This window comes from Stomoxys calcitrans, chromosome 1, assembly GCF_963082655.1.
Source record: "Stomoxys calcitrans chromosome 1, idStoCalc2.1, whole genome shotgun sequence".
Lineage (NCBI taxonomy): Eukaryota > Metazoa > Arthropoda > Insecta > Diptera > Muscidae > Stomoxys > Stomoxys calcitrans.
Window position 1 is genome coordinate 270756009 of NC_081552.1, and position 26365 is coordinate 270782373.

General features: G+C 35.5%; 1 protein-coding gene across 5 annotated transcripts in view; it reads right to left on the reverse strand.

The window, feature by feature from the left end:
• LOC106095836 (putative mediator of RNA polymerase II transcription subunit 26) overlaps positions 1-26365 on the reverse strand; it is a 109421-nt gene that overhangs the window by 68281 nt on the left and 14775 nt on the right. The window contains exons 1-2 of one of the 5 annotated variants that reach the window (XM_059360236.1): positions 15937-16101; positions 3203-3571 (exon numbers count right to left, since the gene is read on the reverse strand). In XM_059360236.1, the coding sequence (XP_059216219.1) occupies positions 3203-3571; positions 15937-16059 (492 nt within the window). In that variant the 5' untranslated portion in view covers positions 16060-16101. The other 4 variants (XM_013263234.2, XM_013263233.2, XM_013263232.2 and 1 more) reach the window with 4 other exon arrangements.

Genomic DNA, 26365 nt, shown 5'->3' on the forward strand with positions numbered 1-26365 from the left:
TGTTTCTTTAAGTGGTGTTTGGTGTTCGTCTGACGGTGGTGGGGTCATGGGTGCAAACGGTCTTTATGTGAATGGAGGTTTGGAGCAAATGCACGGACACAAATACATACGCAAACACACATACCATGAACATAGTTTCCTGTTTTATAGAACATTTTGTGCGAGAGTATCGACGAACGCCTCCCTGTGAGCGGATATTTGTGTTGCTGTGTTAGTAAGCTAAATTATTTTTCGCAAAGTATGCATGTACCACACACATGCACACACATATGTGAGTACTTAAATTGCATATGAGTGAGTTAGGGCGAATGTGTCTGCGAGCTGGATAAGAATAAAGGACGCCCGAACACTTGTGTTGCTTCTATGTGAACATGAACACACAAAAAAACGAAAACAAAAGTACAAAACATTTTAATGAATGTGTAAATGGCACAAATATGTTTTGTGTGTTAAAATCACATTCACGCAAACACATACATGCACATTATTCACACGTACATCCACTCACACCACCATAAAAACGAACAAATTCATTATAATGTGTTAACCTACATTTGGTCCTTTTTTTACCAAATAGATTTGTATGGAGCGCTAGCACAAACATAAAAACCGTCATACTCCACATTAAGCAGGGTCGTGATTAGCGTTTTCATTTGCCGGAAATTTCCGAGCTGAAGCAAACGCCCACCATGGGAGCAATTGCATCCTATTCTTTATGGAATGATTATATTTAAAATTTTGAAAAGTTGTTTTAGTTACCAGATAACATCACTGTTTGTCTGTCTGCGGCGCACAGTGAGAGAAAATGGAAAAAAAAAACTATTAAGAAATATACCGTGTGAGAACGGGTAAAGAAATCTCTTTGAAATTTAGAATTGTTAGAGCTGAGGTGTTGGCGAGATGTGCAAAATTTCAAGGCCCTAGGTTGGCCGGGTGCCTTTTGGCATGACCCTAAAGGTGGTCACCTCGGTATTTCGAAAATTTGTTTAGCCTGCCAATTTTTGGTTTGTGGTCCGATTTCCCAATTTTTTGCTGGATAGTGCCCAAAAATTCCTACCAAAAAGTCCGCTTGAGGTCTACAAATGCTCCGCTGATTTCGAGGATGTTCGGCTTTTATTTTTATTTTTTTTTTTTTTAATTTTGACCGCGACCTGCTTCTTTGCAAATTGCAAATTTTTTTAGCCGAGTCCGAACGGCGTGCCGCAGTGCGACACCTCACAAATGTTGCCATCATAAGGAGGGGAAAAACCACCGCTGACCTGCTTTATATTTTGCAAATTTTCGAAGGCATTTGTGTTAAAAGTTATACAGTTTAAAAGTCAAAAAAATTGAAAAAATGTGTTTTATTTACTTTTTTGGTTAAAAAATTATTTTTAATGATTAGTCTTTGTTGAAAAAACTTGGTAAAATGTCTTGATTTTTACATAATATTTTTGTAAAGAGCATATCGTAGATTCGTTTGAAGTATACGCTTTGTGTCATGTATAAAAATGAAAATTGTACCACAAATGCCTGCGTAAAATGCAAAATACGAAGAACATCTCGGTCATAATTACAAAAAAAATTAAAAGTCGAATAACCCAGAAATCAGTGGAGATGTTGTAGACCTCAAGCGGACTTTTTTGTGGCGATTTTTGGGAACTATTCAGCAAAAAAAAAATGGAAATCGGACCACAAACGAAGATTTGGCAGCCCCAATAAATTTTCGAAATACCGAGTTGACCAAAACCGCCCGGACAGCCTAGGACCTTGAAATTTTGTACATCTCGATATCGCTTACACCTCAGCTCTAACCATTCGAAAGAGATATCTCTAACCGTTCTAACTCGACATATTTTTACTAACTTTTATCGATGTTCTCCCTGTGCAACGGTTCGTCCTTCAGAATATGCATTATATTAAATTCAAATCGACGCAGATTGTGTATTGCTCTCATCTAATGTCATAAATATCAAGCTATAAGCAAGAGGTAGGTACAAGCTAGTTATATCATTTTGATATAACATTTTAAAATTCGACATTTGGTTTCATAAAAACTATTTCGCTTTAACGATTTGTTTACCTGTAAAGAAAGTGTAAGAGCGCGGCATTTCGTACGATTTATCAAGCAATTATCCAGAATATTTATGCATTTGGTTTGTTTTATTTGATAAGCTGGCGGATTTGCCAGCTTTTGGACAAAAAGTAAGCACTTCCCGCTAAGTGCAATGTTTTTGAACGTTCACACACAATAACGAATAACCACATCGAAAAAATCAAATAACCACACAAAAAATTATACATTTTAATAATAAAGGGTGATTTTTTTGAGGTTAGGATTTTCATGCATTAGTATTTGACAGATCACGTGGGATTTCAGACATGGTGTCAAAGAGAAAGATGCTCAGTATGCTTTGACATTTCATCATGAATAGACTTACTAACGAGCAACGCTTGCAAATCATTGAATTTTATTACCAAAATCAGTGTTCGGTTCGAAATGTGTTCAAATTTGTTCAGCGAGGAGGCTCATTTCTGGTTGAATGGCTACGTAAATAAGCAAAATTGCCGCATTTGGAGTGAAGAGCAACCAGAAGCCGTTCAAGAACTGCCCATGCATCCCGAAAAATGCACTGTTTGGTGTGGTTTGTACGCTGGTGGAATCATTGGACCGTATTTTTTCAAAGATGCTGTTGGACGCAACGTTACGGTGAATGAACACATTTCGAACCGAACACTGATTTTGGTAATAAAATTCAATGATTTGCAAGCGTTGCTCGTTAGTAAGTCTATTCATGATGAAATGTCAAAGCATACTGAGCATCTTTCTCTTTGACACCATGTCTGAAATCCCACGTGATCTGTCAAATACTGATGCATGAAAATCCTAACCTCAAAAAAATCACCCTTTAAATAAATGTGCCTCGCAATTTATTATTGTGAATTCACTAAAAATCGTATTAACTTGTGCATTCCAGAACGTTTAAATGAGACACGTTCGTCCTCTTTTAGTCATTGTTATGCGGATTGAATGTGTTTTCTATTTTACACGCTTACCAACAATGTCGTTAACAATTGCGGATACGGCATGCCGCTTAGTTAGTTAACAAACCTATTATAGGCTTGCCACATATTGCAAATGCAAAAATAGCAAATAAGTATACCCTCATTCTATGGTGTGATGGAGTACTGAAAGGAAAAGGAAAGTGTATGTACTACTTACTATCTCTTTTTGCAGCTTCGATATATTGAAATTTGCCTGGGCTAAACGTACACTCAACGTTGCCACGTCACTGGTCAACTGGGCCCTTTCGCCTGAATTACGATCGACCAATTTTAACAGTTTATCCTCAAGTCCTTGATTGACTTTCTGTACCCGCTTATGGGATTCATAGAGACGATCATATTTATCCTGCCAAGCGATAATACTATCCTCCAGTTCCGCCTGGTGTTCGGACTCGCTGAGACACACCTGTTCCATGACTAATATATGACTTTCCTTCTCCTGTAGTGTTTGTTTCAGCGTCTCGATTTCTTTGGCAGCCACGGCAGCTAAGCTTGCAGCAACTGGCACTAAAGTATCGCTAGAAATCTGCAAAGACAAACAGGCAAATAGTGAACATTTAGGTACAATGCTTTGTCTGTTGCTTTAAATAACTGCTCCGTTTGAGTGAAAGTCTAACGCTGGAAATTGAAAGCCTTTGGACCCTCCTCAAGCGTAAATTTTCAAAAAATTCGAAGAGTATCGACTATCACTAAGTATTCTTGAATCTATCTGGGCCATATTAAGCGCGGATATTGGAGGCTGTAAACAACCTCTAAGGGGGTTAGGAATGGACCATCGATTTATATGGGACCTATGTCTAGAAGTCAACCGATATTGTTCGTTTTCAATTCCTATCCACATACAGTAATACCATTTATTTGTTCCAACTTTCATTCCATCGCTGGTGCTTCTTGGTTTTGACAGACGGACGAACATGTATAGATCGACGGAAAGTGAGAAGATCAAATGGTGGGTGGGTATAAAAAAGTTTGCTGGAAGAGAGAAGCAGATATGACTTCTGGTTTAACAAACAAACATTACCCAAAAAAAATCTGCCATTTTAAATAGTCATCTGCTTATAACACAACATTTGCTACAATCATAAAAAAAGTTTGCTGAAAACACGAATGCGAATGTGCGTCTCAGTGGATGTTTATAACCACCACAGAATGTATAGTTTCCATAACCTCTTTTCTTTTAATTTAGATACAAAAGGCCATGCCAGTCATGTGTACATTAGTAGAGCAATAACAAAAAATGCGAGCTAGCTTAGCCACATTTCGAAATGTATACAAATGGATGGATCAGGTAGCTTCTTTACAGCAATATTCCACAAATTAAAATCATCTATTCCAACAAAATTTCCAAAAAAAAATGCCTAAAGTAATCAAAACAATTAAAAGTAGTATACAATTTTTTTCAGCAGACTTGTATACTAAAAACAGCAGAATTTGTTAATTGAAATAGCAGTAAGAAATGTTTGTTAATAAAGCAGTCCTATGTTTGCTATTTTGAATAACAAATTTATCAAATTTGGTTGAGTGTAGGATAGAACACAAATTCTGATGCAAATAAAACATCTTCTCAGTCAAACTTTTATTCCATTATGTTCACTTATTTCAAAGCCCAATGTGAGTTAAAGTATCCTTAAACAATAAAGACGGACTGAAAGCTTTGACAAATTTGAAGACACATATCTTTTCCACAAAGTCTTCTTTCAGATGAAATAAAAACACAATAACAAAAAAACTATTGGTAAAACTATGTACATTGTTCTATTTTCTGCGAAAAGGCGACGAAACCGGGACGACGTGAACGAGTTGATAATTTTGTAAGTCAGTGCGGCACTGAGGGGTCTGTATTAATATTTTTTAATATAACCCATGAAACATTCCAAAGCATAACGAAATAAAAGTCAGTGTTCGGCCAAACGGAATGCCATTTAATCTGTGCAGATTGTCGAGGAGATCATCATCATCATAATCACTCATTATTATCCGTGTGAGCGAGCAAGCAACGTTGAAGTCGTAGTCGTCATCATTGTTAATGTCATTAAATTCAAGAATACGGCAGCAGCAGTAATGGCAACAACAAATGACAAAATATTATCATAATTATCAGTGGATTTTAAAATCCGAGACAGAAAATAATCGCCGAGTACTCGAACTCATGCAAGGGACCCTCTTTCCTCTCGCAAACTCTATTGCTCCGCAGAGACCAAGTTACACTGTTATCAGCAGCAATGCCCATAAACAAATATTGTTGTTGAACACCGAAGCATCTGTATGCATGTACCCCATGCATACACTGACGAATACGCTGCGGTGAAAAGAACAACATACCGGGCCCTAAATTGATGACACAAGGCCCATGTCTTCCATGTGCACAGAAAAAATTAAAAACATGGTTCAATTAAGAAATTTGTACATTCAATTAATAAAATTTACCGAAATCGGAACTATAAACCAAGTTGTATTATTGATTAATAATTCCGTAATTTGGATTTATGACAAGCTCGAAAATTCAATTAAAGCGGTGTTTTTGAATTAATGAAGAATTTTGCAACAAATACCGCTTTAATTGAAATATTTAGCTTGTCATTAATGCAAATTACAAAATCGTTTGTTTATAGAAACAATTTCAACAAAATTTTGTATTAAATATACATTGATCATCAGTACAACATGTGAACACAGTTCACAAATACCCCATTGCTATGGCAAAGATCCCTCGAGTTGATACAGCACGCACCTTATTCGCAGATTTAGCTACCTGGGACTATTTTTTGTTTCCAGACTTAAAAACTTGGCCCGGAGAAAAAAGATTTGCCAGCAATGAAGAGGTGGAAATTGCGGATGAAGGCGTTTTGAGGAGCTAGACTATTCCTATTCTTTGCCAACAGGCTATTGAAGCTATTGAAAATCGATAGAAATAGTGTATCGAGCTCAAAAGAGATCACGTTGGGAAATATTTTCCTAAATTGTGTTTTCGTTGTTAGGTCAGCTACTTTTGGGACCGCCCTCGTATATTTCGATAAAAAATAATATCGGGAGATCGGTTTACATGGGAGCTTTATTTGGTTATGAACCGATCCATAGATGCTATAACTGTTGAAGGTTATAGGACAACAAATTTCTATCAAATTAAATAAGAAGTATAAATGGGAGTTCAGTTTAAATTCAAACTACATTAGGTTATGACCCGATTTCGTCCATACTTCACGTGGATGCTGGAAGTTATAGGAAAAATCATTTTCCAAAATGTAAACTAAATCGGCAAATTTTACGCTCCATAGTGTCTCAGGAAGTGTAATCGGGAGACCGGTTAATATGGAAACAAAAAAATGTTGGATATCATCTCACGGTAGCGCCCACAGTTACGTTACGATTTGCATCATCTTTAAAGAAGTACGGTCCAATGATGCCACCAGCACATAAAACCCACCAAACTGTGACTTTTCTGGATGCATTGGTAGCTCTTGCAATGCTTCTGGCTGATCTTCACTCCAAAATGGACAATTCTGCTTATTAACGTACCCATTGAGCACGCATTTTGATAATAAAATTCAATAATTTGCAAGCCTTGTTCGTTTGTAAGACGATTCATGATTAAATTATAGACCAAACTAAAGATGTTTGACATTGAAACAAAACACGATACCAGTGTTGCCAAACAGATAATAGCTAAAAATCACCATTTACAATCAAAACATTTATGAATGGAACTCGACTTTGTTCATATGGCCACTACGGGCACGTTTGCATCTGTCAATACGTTGGACCCAATTTTCGACGGGTCGGCCACACATTTCACCCGAAACGGTCATCCTGTTCAATATAGGTTCTGATCTCTTACAACGTCGCACAGTAGGATAGAAACGAAAAAAGTAGTAAAAATATGCCATTTGAGAACTCTATTAAATTTGAAATTGTTAAAGCTGAGGTGTTATCGAGATCATGTGCAAAATTTCAAGGCCATAGGTGGTCCGGGCGCCTCTAGGCGGCTCCTTAAGTACATTACCTCGGCCTTTCGAAAAATTGTTCAGTCTGCCAAACCTACATTTGGGGTCCGATTTTGCTGGATAGTGCTCAAAAAGTATACCTCTTTCTCAAAATTCACTTTATTGCGTTCAATCTTCGAAAAAGGAGAAAAGAAAAGGGACTAATATCGGGTATTGGCGCATACTACAGCAAAGTCATTGTAAATTTTGTCACCAACCCAAATCATTAGTCAGAATGTCCCGGCACGGGAAAGCTGTGAGCACCACACAGCCTGGAACATTGAGGTCCGATCTGTGTGGTGGTCATTGATGTCACGAGAAGCTTAGCTGTGAGCTACCGAATAAACATTAAAACTCGTATATCCCCGAAATTAGTGGGGATATTTGCTGTGTTTTATTTTAGTACAGGATATATAAGCCGTGAAGGGAAAACCCTGTCAAAACAATACAAGGAAAAAAGTGCAAATGTTTGTAAAATTTATAACTAAAATTGTGGCTGTGTGGGCTGTCAAATAAAAATTATTTGAGCGCGAGATTGTATAAATAATTGGTTTTAATTTTATTTTACCATTCACAATAGTAGTGTAACAGCAAGTGGCCACTCTTGTTTGTGAAAAACGGATCATTGCAATTCTGACAACAGATGTTCTACATAAGCCTACACTGATAATTTATCAAAAACTTCGTTGTCCTGGATAGATGTAATTTTCATAATAATATCATTGCACTGCACTATAAAGTACTAAAATAAAACACAGCTATTGTATACCTCAAGCGGATTTTTGAGCACTATCCGGAAAATTAATTGAAAGTCGAAGCACAAATGAAGATTTGGGAACCCGAACCATTTTTCGAAATGCCGATAAGACCATTTTCTTGTTATCCGCAATTGGCATCGTCGTCGAAGAAGTATGACCCAATGACGCCGCCTGTATGCAAACCGCATATTTCACTTATAGACGAACCCATTAAGCCAAAAATGAGCTTTGTCACTGATGACGTTTTTTCTTTGATTTCGCTCCGACTCCGAATTTCGGTAGAATACGTTTATGACATGCAGGAATTGTTCGTTCGTGTATGAAAATGTTAACTGAATAAATTTACACAGAGTGCGTTCACAAATTAAATTCAAAGTTGTCAAGTTCCAATCGGAAACCCCTTTAGTTGCCCTCCTATCGTGGAGGGTATTCAAATGAATTATTTTATTCTTCCAGTTCTTTATTGAATTATAATTTTTAAGATGTAAGAACATATAATTTTTTATAAACATTTTGACACTTTGACAAGTATGTATAAAAGTGGTATAAAATCCATTGAATACGAGATGAATGGCTTCATTCTATATGAACTCGTACTCGAATATACATATGTAGATGCGGCCCCAGATTAAGCTTCGTGCTTGAACACCTACTGAGCGCAATTCTTATGGAAACGCGAAAATTAAATTGTGTTAACTTCTAGTATGGCCTTTAATTGCATTAATTTGGCTTCCATCTAGCTAAAGGAATCTTCCAAGGGACTTTGCATATGCGATCCCTATATATGTCAATGGGATATGGTATACCCGGCCGAACCTTATGCGTTCTTACTTGTCATCCCTTGTACTAAAAAATATATTTTACACTTGAATTTTATTCACTTATTCAAAGATGTTTTAAAAAAGGGTATTTCGTGGTTCTCATGATTTTTATAAATTTTTACGTCCTCTTATCGCATTAGACAGCCAGACCGCACTTACAAACTGTTAATATATTCAGAGAGCACAAAACTAACCCACTCACAGTTTCAAGCCATCTGAACTATTATTACATCGCCGCCACCTCGCTGAGGAATGATGAACGAAAAACCGCACAATGTCATTCAAAATAGAAGGAGGAGAGATAAGCGCTGAGCACTGAGCAACGACGAATAAAAGAACAAAAATGCCTATCATAAATATTAACACAGCAAACATCTCGATACCGAAGCGAATCAACCTAATTCTGTCCGTTTCCGATGCAGATCTGTCAAATAAATAATAATGCCCCTTGCACTCACATGCAAGTACGAAAGGCGCTACCAATTAAGGCCCAATAAAGCCCAGAGCTTTATTTCATAATGTACAAGTAAAAAAGGTATGACGTTCGACCAAACCACCTCGAGCTTTTATTTAAACATTTTTTTCAATATCTGGTGAAATATGTTAACTTATGCGCCCATTGTAGCTACATCAAAATATGATCTCTTTAGATTCTAAATTGCCACAGTACACTGTTCCAAACTCCAGTGAAATCGGGTAATAGATAGGGCAACTGCCAAAAAGATCTAAGTGCCCAATTGTGAATTTTCAGTTTTTATAGAAATCGATAATTTAAGACTGTTATGATTTGACGACAAAAAAAATTTTAATGCAAGTGCCATTTTAATATTGGTAGATAAATTCTGTGACTTTATTTTTGCCAAACACAAATACCTCACATAGATTAAGCAATAAGTGCAAAAAATATGTAAGTTATTATACTAAAACGTTTTATATTTAGAAGTAGAGTACGAATCGGATGTTTAAAGGGCTAAGAATTTGAGAAGCGGTCCACCCTCAGGCAAACGGCCAACGGGATATATTGGGCGACCGGGACAATTTTGGACTCATCCGGGATTTTATGGTATGCAAATGAAAGGCGTTTGGATGTAAAGTACGGTAGGTAGTTATATGCAAATTTGAAAACACCCAAAGAAACTCCCCAAGACGGAATTTTGGCTCGATTGGAAAATATAGGATATAAATTAAACGACTTTGGAAGATGATGACGGATTATATATATTTGGGACAAAAGGAGCGGACCGGCCCAGTTTCGGCTACTTCAGTCCGCTCTAAATCCCCGATTATAAGTACTATTAAAGCATATAAAACAAATAAAAATTAAGCATCAGCTTGTCTGCACGATCTGGCTAGAAGAACGTATACCCGATGATTAAAACCTCAGCATACCATGTCCCGTACACAAGAAAGGAGACAGGACGGAATGTGCCGACTGCAGAGGAATAAGTCTCCTCCCCATCGTATACAAGATACTCTCAAGCGTACTGTGTGAAAGATTAAAGCCTAAAGTCAATAAGATAATAGAGCCCAATAAATGCGGTTGTAGACCTGGTAAATTCACCATAGACCAGATATTCACACTGCGCCAAATCCTGGAAAAGATCCGGGAAGCACAAATCAACAACTTCCATCTCTTTGTTGACTACAAAGCCGCTTTCGATATCCCTATATGTTAAAAGGTAAGAATGGGAAAACTCTCCGAACTTCCAATACCAAACGAGGTTTAGACAAGGAGACAGCTTATCGTGTGATCTCTTTAATATCCTGCTGGAGAAGATTATACGAGATGCAGATGTGAATAGATATGGCACACTTCTCACATGATGACACGTGGTATTCGCCTATGAGATAATAGGGCCCTATCAATGCGAAGGGTCGGTCACCGGAAGTTGTAACTGCAGCCTTTGAAAGAATCGAAAGAGAATGAATGCAAGTGGGTCTGACAATAAATGGAGATAAAACAAAATGGATGATATCAACTTCCAAAACGCCTTGTACAACCGTGCAGATAAAGAAAATGGAGAAAGTTGAGAGCCACAACTTTGAGATAGTCCGCAACTTTACCTACCTACACTAATAGAAAAATTTCGGTACCTCGCCAATACCGCCTGGTATTATTTTGTTCGTGTCATTGGCAAAGATTTTTAATACCTTTTGGTATCAATTCAATACCAGACAAAGGAGGCTATTAAAAATTGACGGCGTCACATTTATATTCTTGTCATGGCGCCAGAAGTGTGGTTAAGCTGTGTATTTAAAATATTGTCGCCATTATAAAATATTTGTTAAAGAAATAAATAAAATGTTTTAATACAATTTTAGTGCCTAAAAACCTCTTCAAATACTCGAAAGCGGTAAAAAAAGTTCTGGGTGTAGCTAATAAATTGGATAGTTATGATAGAATGACCTCCAAACGGAAGATCGATTTATATGGCGGATATACCCGAAATGTTCCGATCTAACGAGTAAAGTATCACTGAGCTGTATCACTGTGCCAAATTCCAGCGAAATCGGACATTAAAACTGGGAGTATGTCTATATGAGAGCTATACTAAGATATTACCGATCTAAACCACATTTGGCACGAATATTGGGGTTCTTTTCACAACTCAATGTGCAGAATTTCAGTGAAATTGGGTTGTAAATGCGGCTTTTGTAAGCCTTAGACCGGTCTATATGGGGACTACATCAAGATATAATCCGAATCCGGGTTCTAATTGCAACATACTAGTGCGAGTGCGCGTTCGTATCGAATGATATTTCATATCATATTTAATGGATGCAAGGTTTCAGCTCAATATATTTGGTTTAAAGACGTGATTTCTACAGACAGAAAGACGGGCGGACAGACAGACGGACACAGCTAGATCGTCTTAGATTTGATCTGTGGACATTAAACGAAACAACATATCTCGAACGTGCACATTTTACTAAAAGATAGATAGTTATACCATCTATCTATTAAAATTTGCAAAAAAGTATATATAAATATTACTTTGTAAGGTTAGATATAAATATTTCGATGTGTTGCAAACGAAACGATAAAATCAATGTACGTACCCCATTCCTTTTTTTCCTTTTGACATATAATTTTTTAGCCCAAAGAAAACGCTATCAATTTTGTCAAAAACGGTTCAGATATAGATATAGCTCCACACATATAATTCGGCCTATTTCCACTTATATGGGCCTAGTTACTACATTTTTCAATGGATTTGCTTGAAATTTGGTATTGTTTATTATTTTTTTTTTATACTGAAATATCGACAATTTTACTTAAAAAATGCCTTCAAATAGTAGCAAGCAGAAAAATCACAAAACAAACAAACCAGAAAGTTGAAATTCTATCTTCTCACAAAATTATATTGTCACATCTAAAACTAAAAGAACAGTGTAAGAAAACGACTTGAAAAGAATTCAGGATACATGACGCAAGTAGAATAAAATTGCCATAAATGGTTCACTATTGCTTTCTAATGATTTATCATGAAGTAATTAAAGGCGAAAATATTTACAACAGCGACAACATTTCTTTAAAATAATCTCCTATAATAATCTCTTGATTACTATAAAGCTAAACGCTTTCCTTGCTAATGCGCCTAATTCATTTTTAATGTTCGTTTCATATCGACAGTTATTCGGTTATTACATTAGAAAATTTCGAATCAATTCATGGGATACACTCTCAAATTAAAATGAAGATATGTACAAGTTCTACAATAAAATAGGAAAAAAGCCCAACACAATTCATACGAATCGCGACAACGCAAAATACATCGCGGCAAGATTTCCTAACATTTTTTCTGAAAGAAAGAGTGGAGTCAAGGCGAACTTAATTATAATATGTAAAATTTTAGGGAAACAGTTCCTTTGGTGAAAGATTGTTTACTTGTTATCAAAGAATTTTTACCTTAAAAAGTAGTTCAATACACCCCTAAGTATACGTCTTATTAAAGATAATTATATCGTTATGAAGGTCAAAATATCATTGAAGGATGGAAATTGATTTTGGGACAAAAGAACGTTGTACCTTACTCATAGAAATTTGTTTGTAAAACACCAAAAATAAACAATTTTGCTATAACAACATGTGTGTTCTCAAAAAATTGGAGAGCAGACGTGGCTGCTGTTTAAGCAAATATAAGGCTGTCGTTTGAGCAAACATTCAGTCTGCTATTTTAACTTAACGAATTGGTTTTTACTTAACGACTTGGTTGTAAAAAGGAGGTCCCTTATCATTGATCAGAAACTTGAATCGGAGACCACTTATAAACGACTTATGAATAAATCGAGAAGTCTTTCCCTGCTGTATGAATGTTCGTGGGCATATTTTCAAAATAATTGAAAATATTATCCATCGCTTAGAGCTATGCCACTGAATTAGTTCTGACCATTTGGTAGTGTTGGAGGATGAAAATGAAATTTTCTTTTAAGACAAATCTTCGATCAAAGCTTCTTTTAAGACATAAAAACAAAATGTTGATGACATTTTTCTTGAGCCAAATTTTCTCCAAAAACAATATTCCTTTTAGATTGCATCTTTTCAAAAAAAAATCGATAACATCATATTTTAAAAAAAATGTTGATGGAATTTTCATGCGGAAATCTGTCAAACTTTATATAAAAAAACGTAGAAGCTAAACACTGAAAAACAATTACTTCTAATGAAGTATGAAGGTAATATTGAGCTTTTATAAAAAATTTCATGCAATTATGTTTAAAAAAAAAATTATGTTTTATGTTTCAAGTTTTTCACAACAATTCCGAAAGCTGAACAGAATACTCTGCTTAGAGAGAAAATTTTCATATACATTTTTTCTAAACCTCAAAGAAAAATTTTCAAAATTCAAATTTCCAAAAACCAAAAAGTGCACTCATAGAAAAAATTCTGCTGTAAATAGCAAACACTGTCTGCTGATTGTTAGTAGTTAATACTGCTATTACAGCAGCAGTTCTACGATTTCGGAACAGCAGCCTGAAAAGTCTGTTTGCTGAATATGTCTGCTGCTTAATTTATGATGAGTTCGTTACTTTATTTCAATTGGCCATTATAGAAAACCTATAATTCTAGCCGAACGTTGATAGGTTTGTTAGAAGTCCGCTTGAGGTATACAATATCTCCACTGGTTTCGGGAATACACGAGATTTAATTTTTATTTGTCGAAATTTTGGCCGAGATTGGCTTCGTGCTTTGCAATTGGCGAAGGCATTTTGTGGATTTACATCGAATTTGCCGCAACAATTGCCCACATCTGATTATTCCTTTAAAAGTTATACAGTTTGGAAGTCAAAAAATGTGAAAAAAATGTATTGTTTGCATTTTTGGTCTAAAAAAATTTCCATTAATCCATAGCCCAGATTCCCCAATTAGGCTCAGGTTATTTTTTATTCCCTGTGCCCCCTAAACCCATGCAAAAAATTGTTTGCACCTTACAATATTTGTAGCCTCCACAGCAAATTTACTAAAAAATGCCCATTTCGAAACCATTTTCCCGAAAGAGTATTTTAGGGATTTTTGTAAAAAAAAATGGGCACCATTTATTTTTGATTTTTTAAGAACACCTTTATCTGCAAAATTCAAAAAGAACTACTATTCGTTTTTTCTTTGACTTTTTTCAGAATAATGCAATTTGCTCGAAATTAGATACGGACTATGTTATAACCCATTTGAAAACCTCCATCGAATTCTATCAAACTCTGTTCAGAATTATATCCAGTAAGAGAAACCTCAAGTAATTAGTAAATGTATAGTGTTTGGGAAATATACGTAAAACTATTTTTTTGCGTTTTGCGAGTTCGAAACCCGGAACAGGCCAAATAACTCGTTATAGGATCGACATTTTATAAGATATCTCAAGGAATAAAAGGCGGTGATTAATTTTACAAAAATTGCACATTGATTACCGAGTGTAATACCGTATCAATCAAATGAAGTTGAAGTTATGTGTTTTTAACGATTAACGTTTAACGATTCGTTTTATTTGGAATTCCGTTATCTGCTGTTGCCTTAGTTTCTTAATTTCTTTTTTATTGCTGCGTGGTCTCAGACAATTTTTGGTTTGCTGCTGCAATTTTTAACAGTGATTTGTATATACATTAATTATAAAATTCATTCCAAAAACATTATTAAATTATGTATTCTGGTAAATGAGTTATTATATAATGCACCCTTCCAACATATTAAAAGATTTTATATTTTACCTAGGACAACTCCCGTATTAAGAATAGCGTATTCTAGAATCAATAAACTGTAGGCTATCGATTACCTTCTCTATTACCATTGATTACGAGGGTTGCCTTTTACATTTCGGAATTGACACTTGTGTAACAACCTGCCAACTGACAGCTCTATTGTAAAGATTGATATTTTTGAGGTTATACGTACTCAGAACGTTTTGATATACGAGCGCTATTTGTGTGTTTACAGTAACTTAACAGATTCATCTCTGCTATTAGAGCGATATCAAGATATGGTCCGGTTCGGACCACAATTAAATTATATGTTGGGCACCTGTGTAAAATGTCAGCCAATTCGAATAAGAATTGCGCCCTTTGAGGGCTCAAGAAGTAAAATAGAGAGATCGGTTTATATGGGAGCTGTATCAGGCTAAAGACCGGTTCAAACCATATTAAACACGTATGTTGATGGACATGAGAGGATCCGTCGTACAAAATTTCAGGCAAATCGGATAATAATTGCGACCTCCAGAGGCTCAAGAAGTCAAGACTCAAGATCGGTTTATATGGCAGCTATATCAGGTTATTGACCGATTTGAACCTAATTTGGCACAGTTGTTGGAAGTCACAGCAAAACACGTCATGCAAAATTTCATTCCAATCGGATAATAATTGCGCTCTCTAAAGGCTCAAGAAATCAAGACCCAAGATCGGTTTATATGGCAGCTATATCAGAACATGGACCGATATGGCCCATTTACAATCCCAACCGACCTACACTAATAAGAAGTATTTGTGCAAAACTTCAAGTGGCTAGCTTCACTCCTTCGAAAGTTAGCGTGCTTTCGACAGACAGACGTAGGGACGGACGGACGTGGCTAGATCGACTTAAAATGACATGACGCTCAAGAATATATACTTTATGGGGCCTCAGACGCATATTTCCAGGTGTTACAAACAGAATGACGAAATTAGTATACCCCCATCCTATGATGGAGGGTATAAAAACAAATGCTGCCACAAGCAGATTTAAGGAATTTTCTTGATTAATATGGCGATTTGGGTCTCTCAAAAATAAAGTTGGCTCAGCCAGATTTAAAGAAGTTCTTGATTGAAATACTGACCAATAAGTAAATGGAGATGTGTGTCTTTTACCTTTCCTATTCCGATTCGCACGGAAGTTTGCGAATACAAACCGTAATAAATTCGTGCTATGCATAGGTTGATTCTCCGGTTCACGCGCGATTTGCATTTTGTTCCATTAGCACACATAGCCATACGTAGATTTGTGTCAATTACTTTTTATCTGCTTAAGAAGAAGCGTTTAAAATGTTGATTGTAGCCTCAAAATGTTGAATATGCTTCAAAAACTTGTATATTACATCTTATCTTTTAGTTTTAAAGGTTTACAGAATACATTTTTACCAAAAAGTTTTGAAAATTTATATATTTTTTTTATTGATTTAAATGACAGTAGACAAAATATTTAATAAAATCGTATGTATGAAAACTTGAAAATGTTTCATTGAAAAGTTAAACATTTTTATTTTATGCCAACTAATGCCATGAAAATTAATATCACCAGAAATCGAAGTATTTAACATACAACATATGGTTTTGATCACACACAACACGCCTTCGGCATACAGATCTAGCGTGGCTAATGCTTGGTGTATTTTTCAACTAAATATGCACTGACAACTTAGTAAATATTTTGTTGATAGCTCCTACATATCGAGCTCTTGTTTCTATTTATTATGGTAGCCTATCACGGCTGGTCAATGATTATGTTTACGTAATTTCTACTTTTTGCAGCAGATTTCGTTGTACATAGGTACTGTCTTTTTTTCTCGTCGTAATTCCTTGAAATCATTTAGTATGGGATTTAAATTATCTTTTTTTTTAACCATTGACAAATTGAGTAGCTGTTTTCTACACGGTGCCTCTGTGCAGCAACTTATTATATATACATATTTTATTCTTATTGTTGTTATTAAAGTTGTAACTTAACCTTTTTGACAGTATTTTTTTAGTTTCTTCGGGGTTGTAATACGATATTAGGTCCAAAATTTTGTGCTGATTTTGTATTGCATTGCATGGAATAATTGAAATGAAATGTACAATCTGATTTGCACAGTTTAATGCGCGGATGAGTGGTACTCTAAAGATGAAATTCGTCTTGGCAATCTAATGGTGACAGTTTTTTCTTAGTATATCTTATTGTAGTTTTATTGAATGGGCTCTTATAGGGCTTTAAAATTACAAAATTCAGAAAATAAATAAATAACACGTATTAAAGTGCTGATCTAGAAATATTGTTTCTGTATTTAACAACATCAGGGAAAATAAGAGAAAGCTATGTGAATGTAACTCTTCCTTGCCTCGGAGTACAAAGAAGTTATTTCGCTCATTGTTAATTTGGTTTTTCCGCTATTTATAAATATCTTGAAACCTAAGTTGATCTTCCAACACCACTCGTCGGCAAATATACTTCTAAATTTTTAAAACTCTCGAAAAAAAAACAGACATTTGGAAAAAACCTTAACCTGTTTTTATGAACCAGAATAATTGCTTTCTCTTATAGAAGTTGAAAGCTCGATTAGGTTCAAACTGAAATTTGATCACCGAGAGAAATTCATTTAATTTGTTCCTTTTTTTGATTGGTAGTTACGTCTCAATTATGTTGTTAGTCCTTCAATGTCACTACGCGCAACAGGCAACATCCCATCTACAGGCAACTGTGTCGATAATACCTACTCTGTAATCCAAGTATTAGCAATGAGACAAACAGCGTATAGTAAAATTATATATATACAATATAGACATTTACACCGGTGTTCATAAAATTGAATATGCATTTGAAATAGGCAGATTTCCTTGATAGAACTGTCAAATAAACCTATTTTAAGTAAGTTATTTTTGTATGACATAAAATTTGAGCAAAATTGCAAATTTTGCCCAAGAACATTCCACTAAGGAACAGGTGCAAACTTCTCACATATCAATGAGTGCAGTCCGATTCCAGTTTAAGCTCAATGATAAGGGGCCTCCTTTTTAAAGCCGAGTCCAAACGGCGTGCCGCAGTGCGACACCTCTTTGGAGAAAAGTTTTACATGGCAAAGTACCTCACAAATGCTGCCAGCATTAGGAGGGAAAAACCACTGCTAAAAATTTTTTATAATGGTCTCGCCAGAATTCGAACTCAGGCGTTCAGCGTCATAGGCGGACATGCTAACCTCTGCCCTACGGTGAGCAAAAGCTGTTTTTATGCCTACAAATTGTTAAAGTTGTAGAAACAATTTAATTTTGGGTTGCTTTCATTCAACTTAAAACAAAAACAGCAGATTTCTGTATGTTTTTGTCAGAAGAAATCGAAATTTTTTTTCTAATAATATTTTGTTTACAATCTATCTATGTACCAAGATAGTGTCTTAATGTTAATGTTTGTTCATAACAGTAGAAATTTTTTAGACATTAATCTATTTTCTATACATTTTTACAAAAATTTATATTTATGATTATGTGCTATAAGACAAATCATGTAAATGCCTTTTATGTTTTCTCGTTCCGTTGCTGTTATTAAGCAGGGGTTTTGGTACTGCAGGCGTTTCTGATAACTTGTTGAACATTTTAATTTCGTCGGAAACTGATGGCATTTTGCATTTTATCTAGCTATGTTAAAGTTGCGGACAAACCAAAGTGCGTTTGTTATAAGTCTCAACATTTTTGAATGGAATCTTTCTATTATATTAACGTTGGATTTACAGGAAGTACCCGAATGCTGTATGCCGTAAGTCCAAACCGGCTTTAATATGGTATTGTAGATTTTAAGTTTGTTATGTAAATTCAATTTCGATTTGTGCCCCGACAACCAAAAGAGTTTACGGCTTTTAATTTTCAGTTGTTTCTGCTTCGCCTTTATATGAGGTTTCCATGTCAGACGTCATTCCTAGATATTTAACCCTGATTTGACTAGGAATTAATTCTCCATGGATGTTAACAGCGGGACAATCACCTCTTCTCATAGAAAATATTATATGGATGGATTCATCCGAGTAAATTTGTAAATTTCATCTTCGAAACCACTCACCTAGAAGAAGAAGCTTCTATCGGACATGCATTAGAGGCGACAATTGCAGTGTAGTCTGCGTAGGTGGCTATTGTTACGTCAGTACATACAGGCATGTCTGCTTTATATTTGGTATATAGAACTGGCCCAAGAACGCTGTCCTGGGGTGTACTTGTTTTGATTACGTATATGGGCGATTTTTCGTCCTTAATTTTTACGTTAAAACGTCGTTGTAAGAGGTAGCTCTTAAAAAACATATAGAACGGGGCTGGGAGAATCTTCTTGATTTTAAATAGTAACCCATGATGTCTGACACGATCAAATGTTCAGGCGTTCTAAAGCCGAACTGATGTTCTGGAATTATGTTGTATCTTTCACGAACCTTCTCAAGAATAATTTCTCAAATATGTCGGCAACAAAGATGTTGGTCTGAATGACGTAATGGCATTCTCAGGCTGTTTAGGCTTTGGTAGCATTATAACCTCGGCTTGTTTTCATTGCGAAGGGAAGTGATCCAAACGTTATATCGAATTAAATATAAATGTTAAACATTTTATAGACTTGCGGGAAAGATTTTTAGCTATATTTGAGTCTATCAGGCCATAACCAGGTGATTTACCCCTTGTATAAAAACTGTATCTCTAAATGTACTGTATCTATAAAACTAAATGTTTCTTCATTTTCGTCGTCGGTTGCGAAGCTGTATGGTTGAAAAATACCTTTCAGATACAGTTTATAAGAGTGCTGTTGTCATTTATCATATTCGTTAGGTCTTTCTAAGCCTTATTAAACATATCATAGGGACTTCTGCTTTTTTGCCATCTCTTTCTCAGCCTTTACGAATCGTCTAATTTCAGCTGAAATTTTTAAGTTTTTTGTTCTTGTGTTTAAGGTGGATGAAGTAGATAGGTGCGCAGATGAACATATTATGTTGGTGAAATGTTTCACCGCTGCATCTAACTCAAATCCAGATTTCAGACTAACATTAAGACTTAAATTGGCATCGATCCAGCGTTTAAATGCAGATAAGTCAGTTTGGGGCCTTAAAAGTTTCTAATTTTTTTGGACAATATTGACAGACGTGCATATATTAACAATGATGGGTGTGTGATCTGAACTTAAATCATCGACACTACATATATCAAGTTTATTGGTCGAAATTCCTGAATATACTACAAAATCCAGCAGACCGAGAACTTTATTTTGATTTGAAAGCCAGTAAGTCGGAAAGAACAGAGCAAGATTTATTTAGTATGCATTTATATAGCTCTCTGCCTTTTGCCGAGAACCAACGAAGAATCGTTGCCCAAATTTTCCAAAAAAGTTAACATAATCTTGACACAATATACTATGGCTGGACTATAGGACAATAAATTGAATATATTACATTATCTCCATCTTAAGATTTAGCATTAGTGCAAGCAGCGTGTATAAAATTTTCTCGAACTCCATTCAATACTTCGTATTTTATAGAACTTTTTATTAGAACACAAGCTTCGGCATGAGCTCGATTATCAGGGTGGTTTGATTGTATTAAATCGTAGCCTTTAATATTAAAGTAAGTCCTATCAGAGAAGTGTGTTTCAGAAATAAGAATAATATCAATGTGATTGATGTTAAGAAACAAACCTAGTGCATTTCTCGTAAATGATTTGGAAGCCCGTTGGCACTCCACACTGCAAGGCGGAGATTCAATTTCATAATTTGGAGATAAGGACGGACATCATGATAAGCAGCGTGTTTGTAAGTTTCATTGATTAACACTTCAATTTTGCTTAGTGAATTATTTTGATCACTTCTTAAAACTCCAGCATAAGATTTTTTTTCGGTATTATTGTTGGCATTTTCGCCGGGAATCGAAAACTGTGTGTTAGTATTAAAAGCGGAAATATCTCTTGTACGCCTATTTTGGGTCCTCATACTTATGAGATTTTTGTAAAATTTGCAACCTCTGTAGCTAGCTGGATGATCAGTTTGGACAGTTTGGCTGGAGCTTTCTTATCCTAATGACACTGATCAGTTAGGTGATTGTGTGGCCAAATTATTGGCACCTATGGATGTTATAGACATCCTTGTTATTTGGCTTTGACTCTAGGTCAAAGAAGAAAACAATATTACACACATTGTGGCCAGCTTTTTCTATTTCTGTTTTGATTGCACTTATTGGAGTGGTGTAAGTTTTTTTTCTACAACACAGTAAGATTTTTCTGTAGCTTATTTTTCCTTCCCTGAGCGACTTGTATATATGCTCTTGAGGCTTTATCACTCTAGCAATATCATTTACCATGTTTTTAATATCGGCTACATCGGGAATAATAATTGGAGGTGGTTTCGGTTCATAATTGTCCGTGTTGCATTCAGTTTCTTCGGTGTTCTGGAGTGTCGCAAACATATTTCTGCTAGTTGTCGGCTTGTCATCTAATGCTATTCGTTTGTTGTTGTTTCTTGGTGGGGAGTCGTCAAGTCTGCGTTTGTTTCGAAGTTTTACAACTTGCCAGCCCGAGCCACTAGCAGTGACGGTGGAGGTAGTATCTTCGCATTGTTTTTATTCTTTCTACTATCCGTGCTGTCACACAGCAGTGGAATGTGATGCGATGCTTTGTTGCTACAAAGTTTTTTGTTTGTTGGACTTATAAACAAAAATTTGTAGGCAAAACTGTTTTCAAGCAAAAACGAAATACGCGAGTTCCTTACTTTTTTACATATATAAAAACTTATTGAGCACAATTTACGTCTGTGCAGTTTGACTGTCACAGAGAGACTATCGAAAAAATATCAGTGCTATTTTGAAAAGTGATTATCATGTGTTAGTTTAATTCGTATCACACTATGTGTGCAACTCTAACAATAGCAAAATTTCACATGTCATAAGACAAGAACATAGTGTGATGGCACCTTAAGGAACAGAGGGGAGATCTCTCTCATGTTAAAGAGTGCTGTTTTCAGGTTTAATCGCAATGATAAATGACGTCACTTTTAAATTGTACACTACACACTAATACAAATACCTTTAAAAATAACTTCAATTTAATTTTATTTTGTTTTATTTTATTTGTATGTTAAAACAACAAAAAAAATTATTTTGCAATTGATTCAAAATACATTGACTTGCAGATGTGGTATTTGTAACAAAACAAAAAAAAACATTTGACGCGATGCAAACACTAAAAATGTGACGCCGTAAATTGTTTTGAGTCTCCTTCGTCTAGTGTTGAATCAATAACAAATGGTTTTAAATATGTTTACCAACAAGATGTATAAAATATTACCAGCTGGTTTTGGCAAAGTTTGGTCTTTTTTCTATCAGTGTGGTGTAGAATATAGAAAGGCCACTGTAGCACAGATGTTAGCATAAACTTTTCATTGACCTTAAACATGGATCGGAGAACTTGCCCCTGTTCCTTAATATTGTAGAATGGTCATGAGCAAATTTGCAATTTGTGGCAAAGAAGTAAAATTTGAAGATCGGTGGATATGGACGGACCTGTATCCAGATGTAGGAGGAACCAATGCAATTCACTATTCGCAATTTTAAAGTTAAAAAGTTAAATCCGAGTTTGATTTATAGTAAACAAACCCGTATACGCATCGCAAATGTGGCCCGATTAACTTTAATTTTTAACTAAATCACCAGAAAGATCTAGAATATGTATATATGATTGCCAAGGATGATAGACATATAGGTAGGGAAAAAACTAATAAACTTCTGAACCAATGAGAGCTGGATTTCAACGTTCAGTCTGTAAAATAAATGGTGTGCCGCAGAGCGACACCACATGGTAGAGAGGTTTGCACGGCTCATTACCTATCAAATTTCGCCAGCAGTTGAGGGGGGATAACAACCGCTGAAAATTTTTCTGATATTCTTCACGAGATTTAAACCCGTGCGCCCAGCTTCAAAGGCGTCCATGCCCACTGGGCTATGGTGGTGTCCAAGAAGGATATTTGATATTTTAAAACTAGATGGAGCCTTATTTACAGTATTTCCACTACAAAAAATTTTCGACCAAAACTTTTCAAAAACCCTACCAAATTCCATCCCAGCCGACCAAAATTGTAAACAAAACCACACTTTATTAAAATATTCTATCTTATGGTGGTGGGTATAAAATACAATGTCGCTAAAAATCTACCAAAATTGAAATGACCCGTCCATACGACCAAACCCTTAAAATTTAAAGTAAATCCTACCAAATTTGGTAGGAAAAGCCCAAACTGGTAACGCTGCATATTTAGTATCCGAAAAGTACGATTGTCGGTTTCCGGGGCAACAGGTAGGGTGTTTGAATTCCCAGTGCGGGGGTCGTGGATTCGATTCCCACTTGAAGCCTAGTCGGTCGCTACTGTAGTATCACAATGGCCTAAAATCTTTCTATACTCAGATATTTGCTGTGACAGCAGAAAGTCTGCTGAAAATGAGAAAGCAGTTATTTGTTGTTTTAAAAAGTTAAAAAAAATCTTAAAAATGTTATAAATATTTGACAAACTTTAATATTAATATTAATTTTACATGCATATAACGTAAAATTTAAAACTGCAGACAAAATAACTATTACTATTATATTTATGCTTTTAAAAAATTAACGCCTAAAATTGACATTTTTTATTTATATGTTGTAAATGCTTCAATAGTTATTTAGAAGTCCAAAAATTTTGAATCAATTTATTCAAAAGTTTAAAAATTTTAATTATTTGTCAACAGAAAGTGTTTGCTGATTACTGCGGATTAATTATTTTGGTTGTAAGTGAGTCTGTCTAAGTAGACCGTCACTGCAAATTTGCCCATTAACATTTCATTATGGAATAGGGGTAAACTTCTTACATATTAATGAGTGCTGTCCGATTCAAGTTTAAGCTCATTAATGGGGGGCCTCCTTCTTATAGCCGAGTCCGAACGGCGTGACGCAGTGCGACACCTTTTTGGGAAGAAATTTTTACATGGCAAAGTGCCTCAGAAGTGTCGACAGCTTTATCGCCAGGATTCGAAGCCAGGCGTTCAGCGTGCTGACCTCTGCGCTACGGGGCCTCCACTTTAACCTAACCTAACCCATTTTTCGATTGTATTATAATTTTAATTTTTGTTTGGCCGTTACTGCCAGGTACTATCAGAAAGGAGAACCGTTTTCTTACTTGTAACGCAAACATTTTATATATTTTGTTAAGGACTATGCTGTGAATACTTTTTCTAAACACTGTACTCGACGGTATTCCTCAGATATGTAAAAAATCTTCCTTGACAACAAAAATACAATTAATTCTCATGAAATGAAAATCATTAAAGTCTGCAGCAATAAATGTAACCAATGCCCCGTTTCCAACAATCGTCCCGAACCAGGCCAGCTCCAGTGGGTATGCTCCAGTGGGTTTCGCACAATGAGCATTTGCAGAAACTTGACATAACAATTACTGTCGAATTAATCACGGCAATGTGCCGCGTGACGTACATTTCTAAATGTTTTTAAATGTCGAGGTATTTTCTTTAAAAATTCCCAATAATCCTGCCTGCCTGTCTTCTGACACCAACGCCTTCGCGTCATGTTTATGGAGCCAAAAATAAAAAAAAAAAACCGCTGGAGTTCACATTGGAATTTTAGAGGCATTTTTTAACCTTCTATTTAAATGCTAAACTAATGTGAGTGACACTAGCAAGGCATTAAGTACGCTTTTCTGGGAAAATTATACATTTGGCTCCCAAGAACGTGTGCCAGCAGTCTGTCTATTTGAAAACTCATTAGAAAGAGACATACGACGACACCCTTCCGAAAAGTTCGAGGGACATGCAGACACATAAACTCACGCACATACGCATGTACACTTGTTTCACTCCGTAGTTAGTTTGTTCATAGGTGTGTGAGTTGATAAGTATCTTGGTTGCAATATCAGGAAGTGAAGGACGAGACAATGTTTCTACCTTTGCGGATTCTCTTCACTTTGCCTATATTTCTCTCACACAGTAGGATAGATGGCAGAGCGTGGTAGCGCCGTCATGTTACTGAAGGTAATATTTCTAAGCCAAGCTATAAGTATTTATACACTGATACAAGAAGGACGTACTTGGGTAATACAGGCTGGTATTATTTTATACACGTTATTAACAAATATTTTTAATTCCATTTGGTATCAATTTAGTAGGAGATAGCGTGTACAGTCGATTAATCGTTATTCGGCCAAAATTTCATTTTATTGGGATGAGGTTACTTAGAGGTTACTTTATAGTTTTAGAGCGCACAACAAGCCGATTACGGGCTTAGGTGTATGTCCATAGTGGCATGGGGCGGATTAATATCTGCACCCTCTTTTCAACCTAACCATTAACAGTTATATATATAAGTAGATTACAAATATAATAACTATAAGAGAAGCTATACTTTATGGATTTTAGCTATAAGAATTTTTAATTGATAAAAAATTAAATTCAAAAGTACATACAATTATTAAATTGAGTTGTAAGGTTGCTCATTTTTAAAAATGTTACTCCCCAATTTTATAATCATTGCAAGGATTTCGTAAAAAATCAATAATATTATTGTTAGGAAAGTATTAATCTGAAGATTGTTTAATATATTGGCAATTAAGAAGGATGTTATTCATATCAAATGTGTTAGATTTACAAAATGTACACTCTTTTTTGATTTCTTTGTTTATGACATGATCATGCCTTTTTCTAGAATGTCCTAATCTCAGCCGGATGATGATTATCGGATCCCTTCTTTACAGAAATTTGTCATTATGTAGATAAGCCTCAATATGTGTTTGAGTATCATTTATAGATGTATACCACTCTGAACAGTTGTTCCATGGGGAAATCCTTTTATTATAAAACGCGGTATTAATAAATTTTTTGATATCAGTTAAAGATAAGCCTTCCGTGGTAGTGAGTGGGAGATTTAAAGCTTGCTTCGCAACCATATCTGCAAACTCATTTCCTTTTATATTCGAGTGTCCTGGGACCCACAGTAACAAATGCAATTTGATGGTGTATAATATCCCTTATCAAGGATGCATATACGTTGTTATTAATCGGATTCGCGATGTAGTTCTAAATCAGAGATAATAGCAAATTTTCCTCTTAAAAATCGTGTATTTTCGACCGCATCGTATATAGCTATAATCTCTGCTGAAAAAATTTTTTAATATTCAGGCAGAATAGATGATTTAATAATTTGATCGTCCTTAAAATACTGAAACTGATGCAGATTTATAACCATTGGCATAAATAAATCGGTATTGTCTGTATTTCTCCTCAAGATTGTAGAACTCGTTGGTATAAATTACAAGTACTGTGCTATCCTTGCGATATTTCCGAAGGGATGTATCAATAGGGTAGGGGTTACAATCCCAAAATGGATTAGTATCCACCAAGGCCCGACGATCATATGGTAAGTCATACCCATCACAAAGAAATTCAATGCGTCTCAGTGCTGAATCATCCTTAGAAAACTTCTTTGTCCTAATCAATCTCTTAAATAACTCCATAACAGGAGAAGAATCTTTAAGTAATATTGTATTTATAAG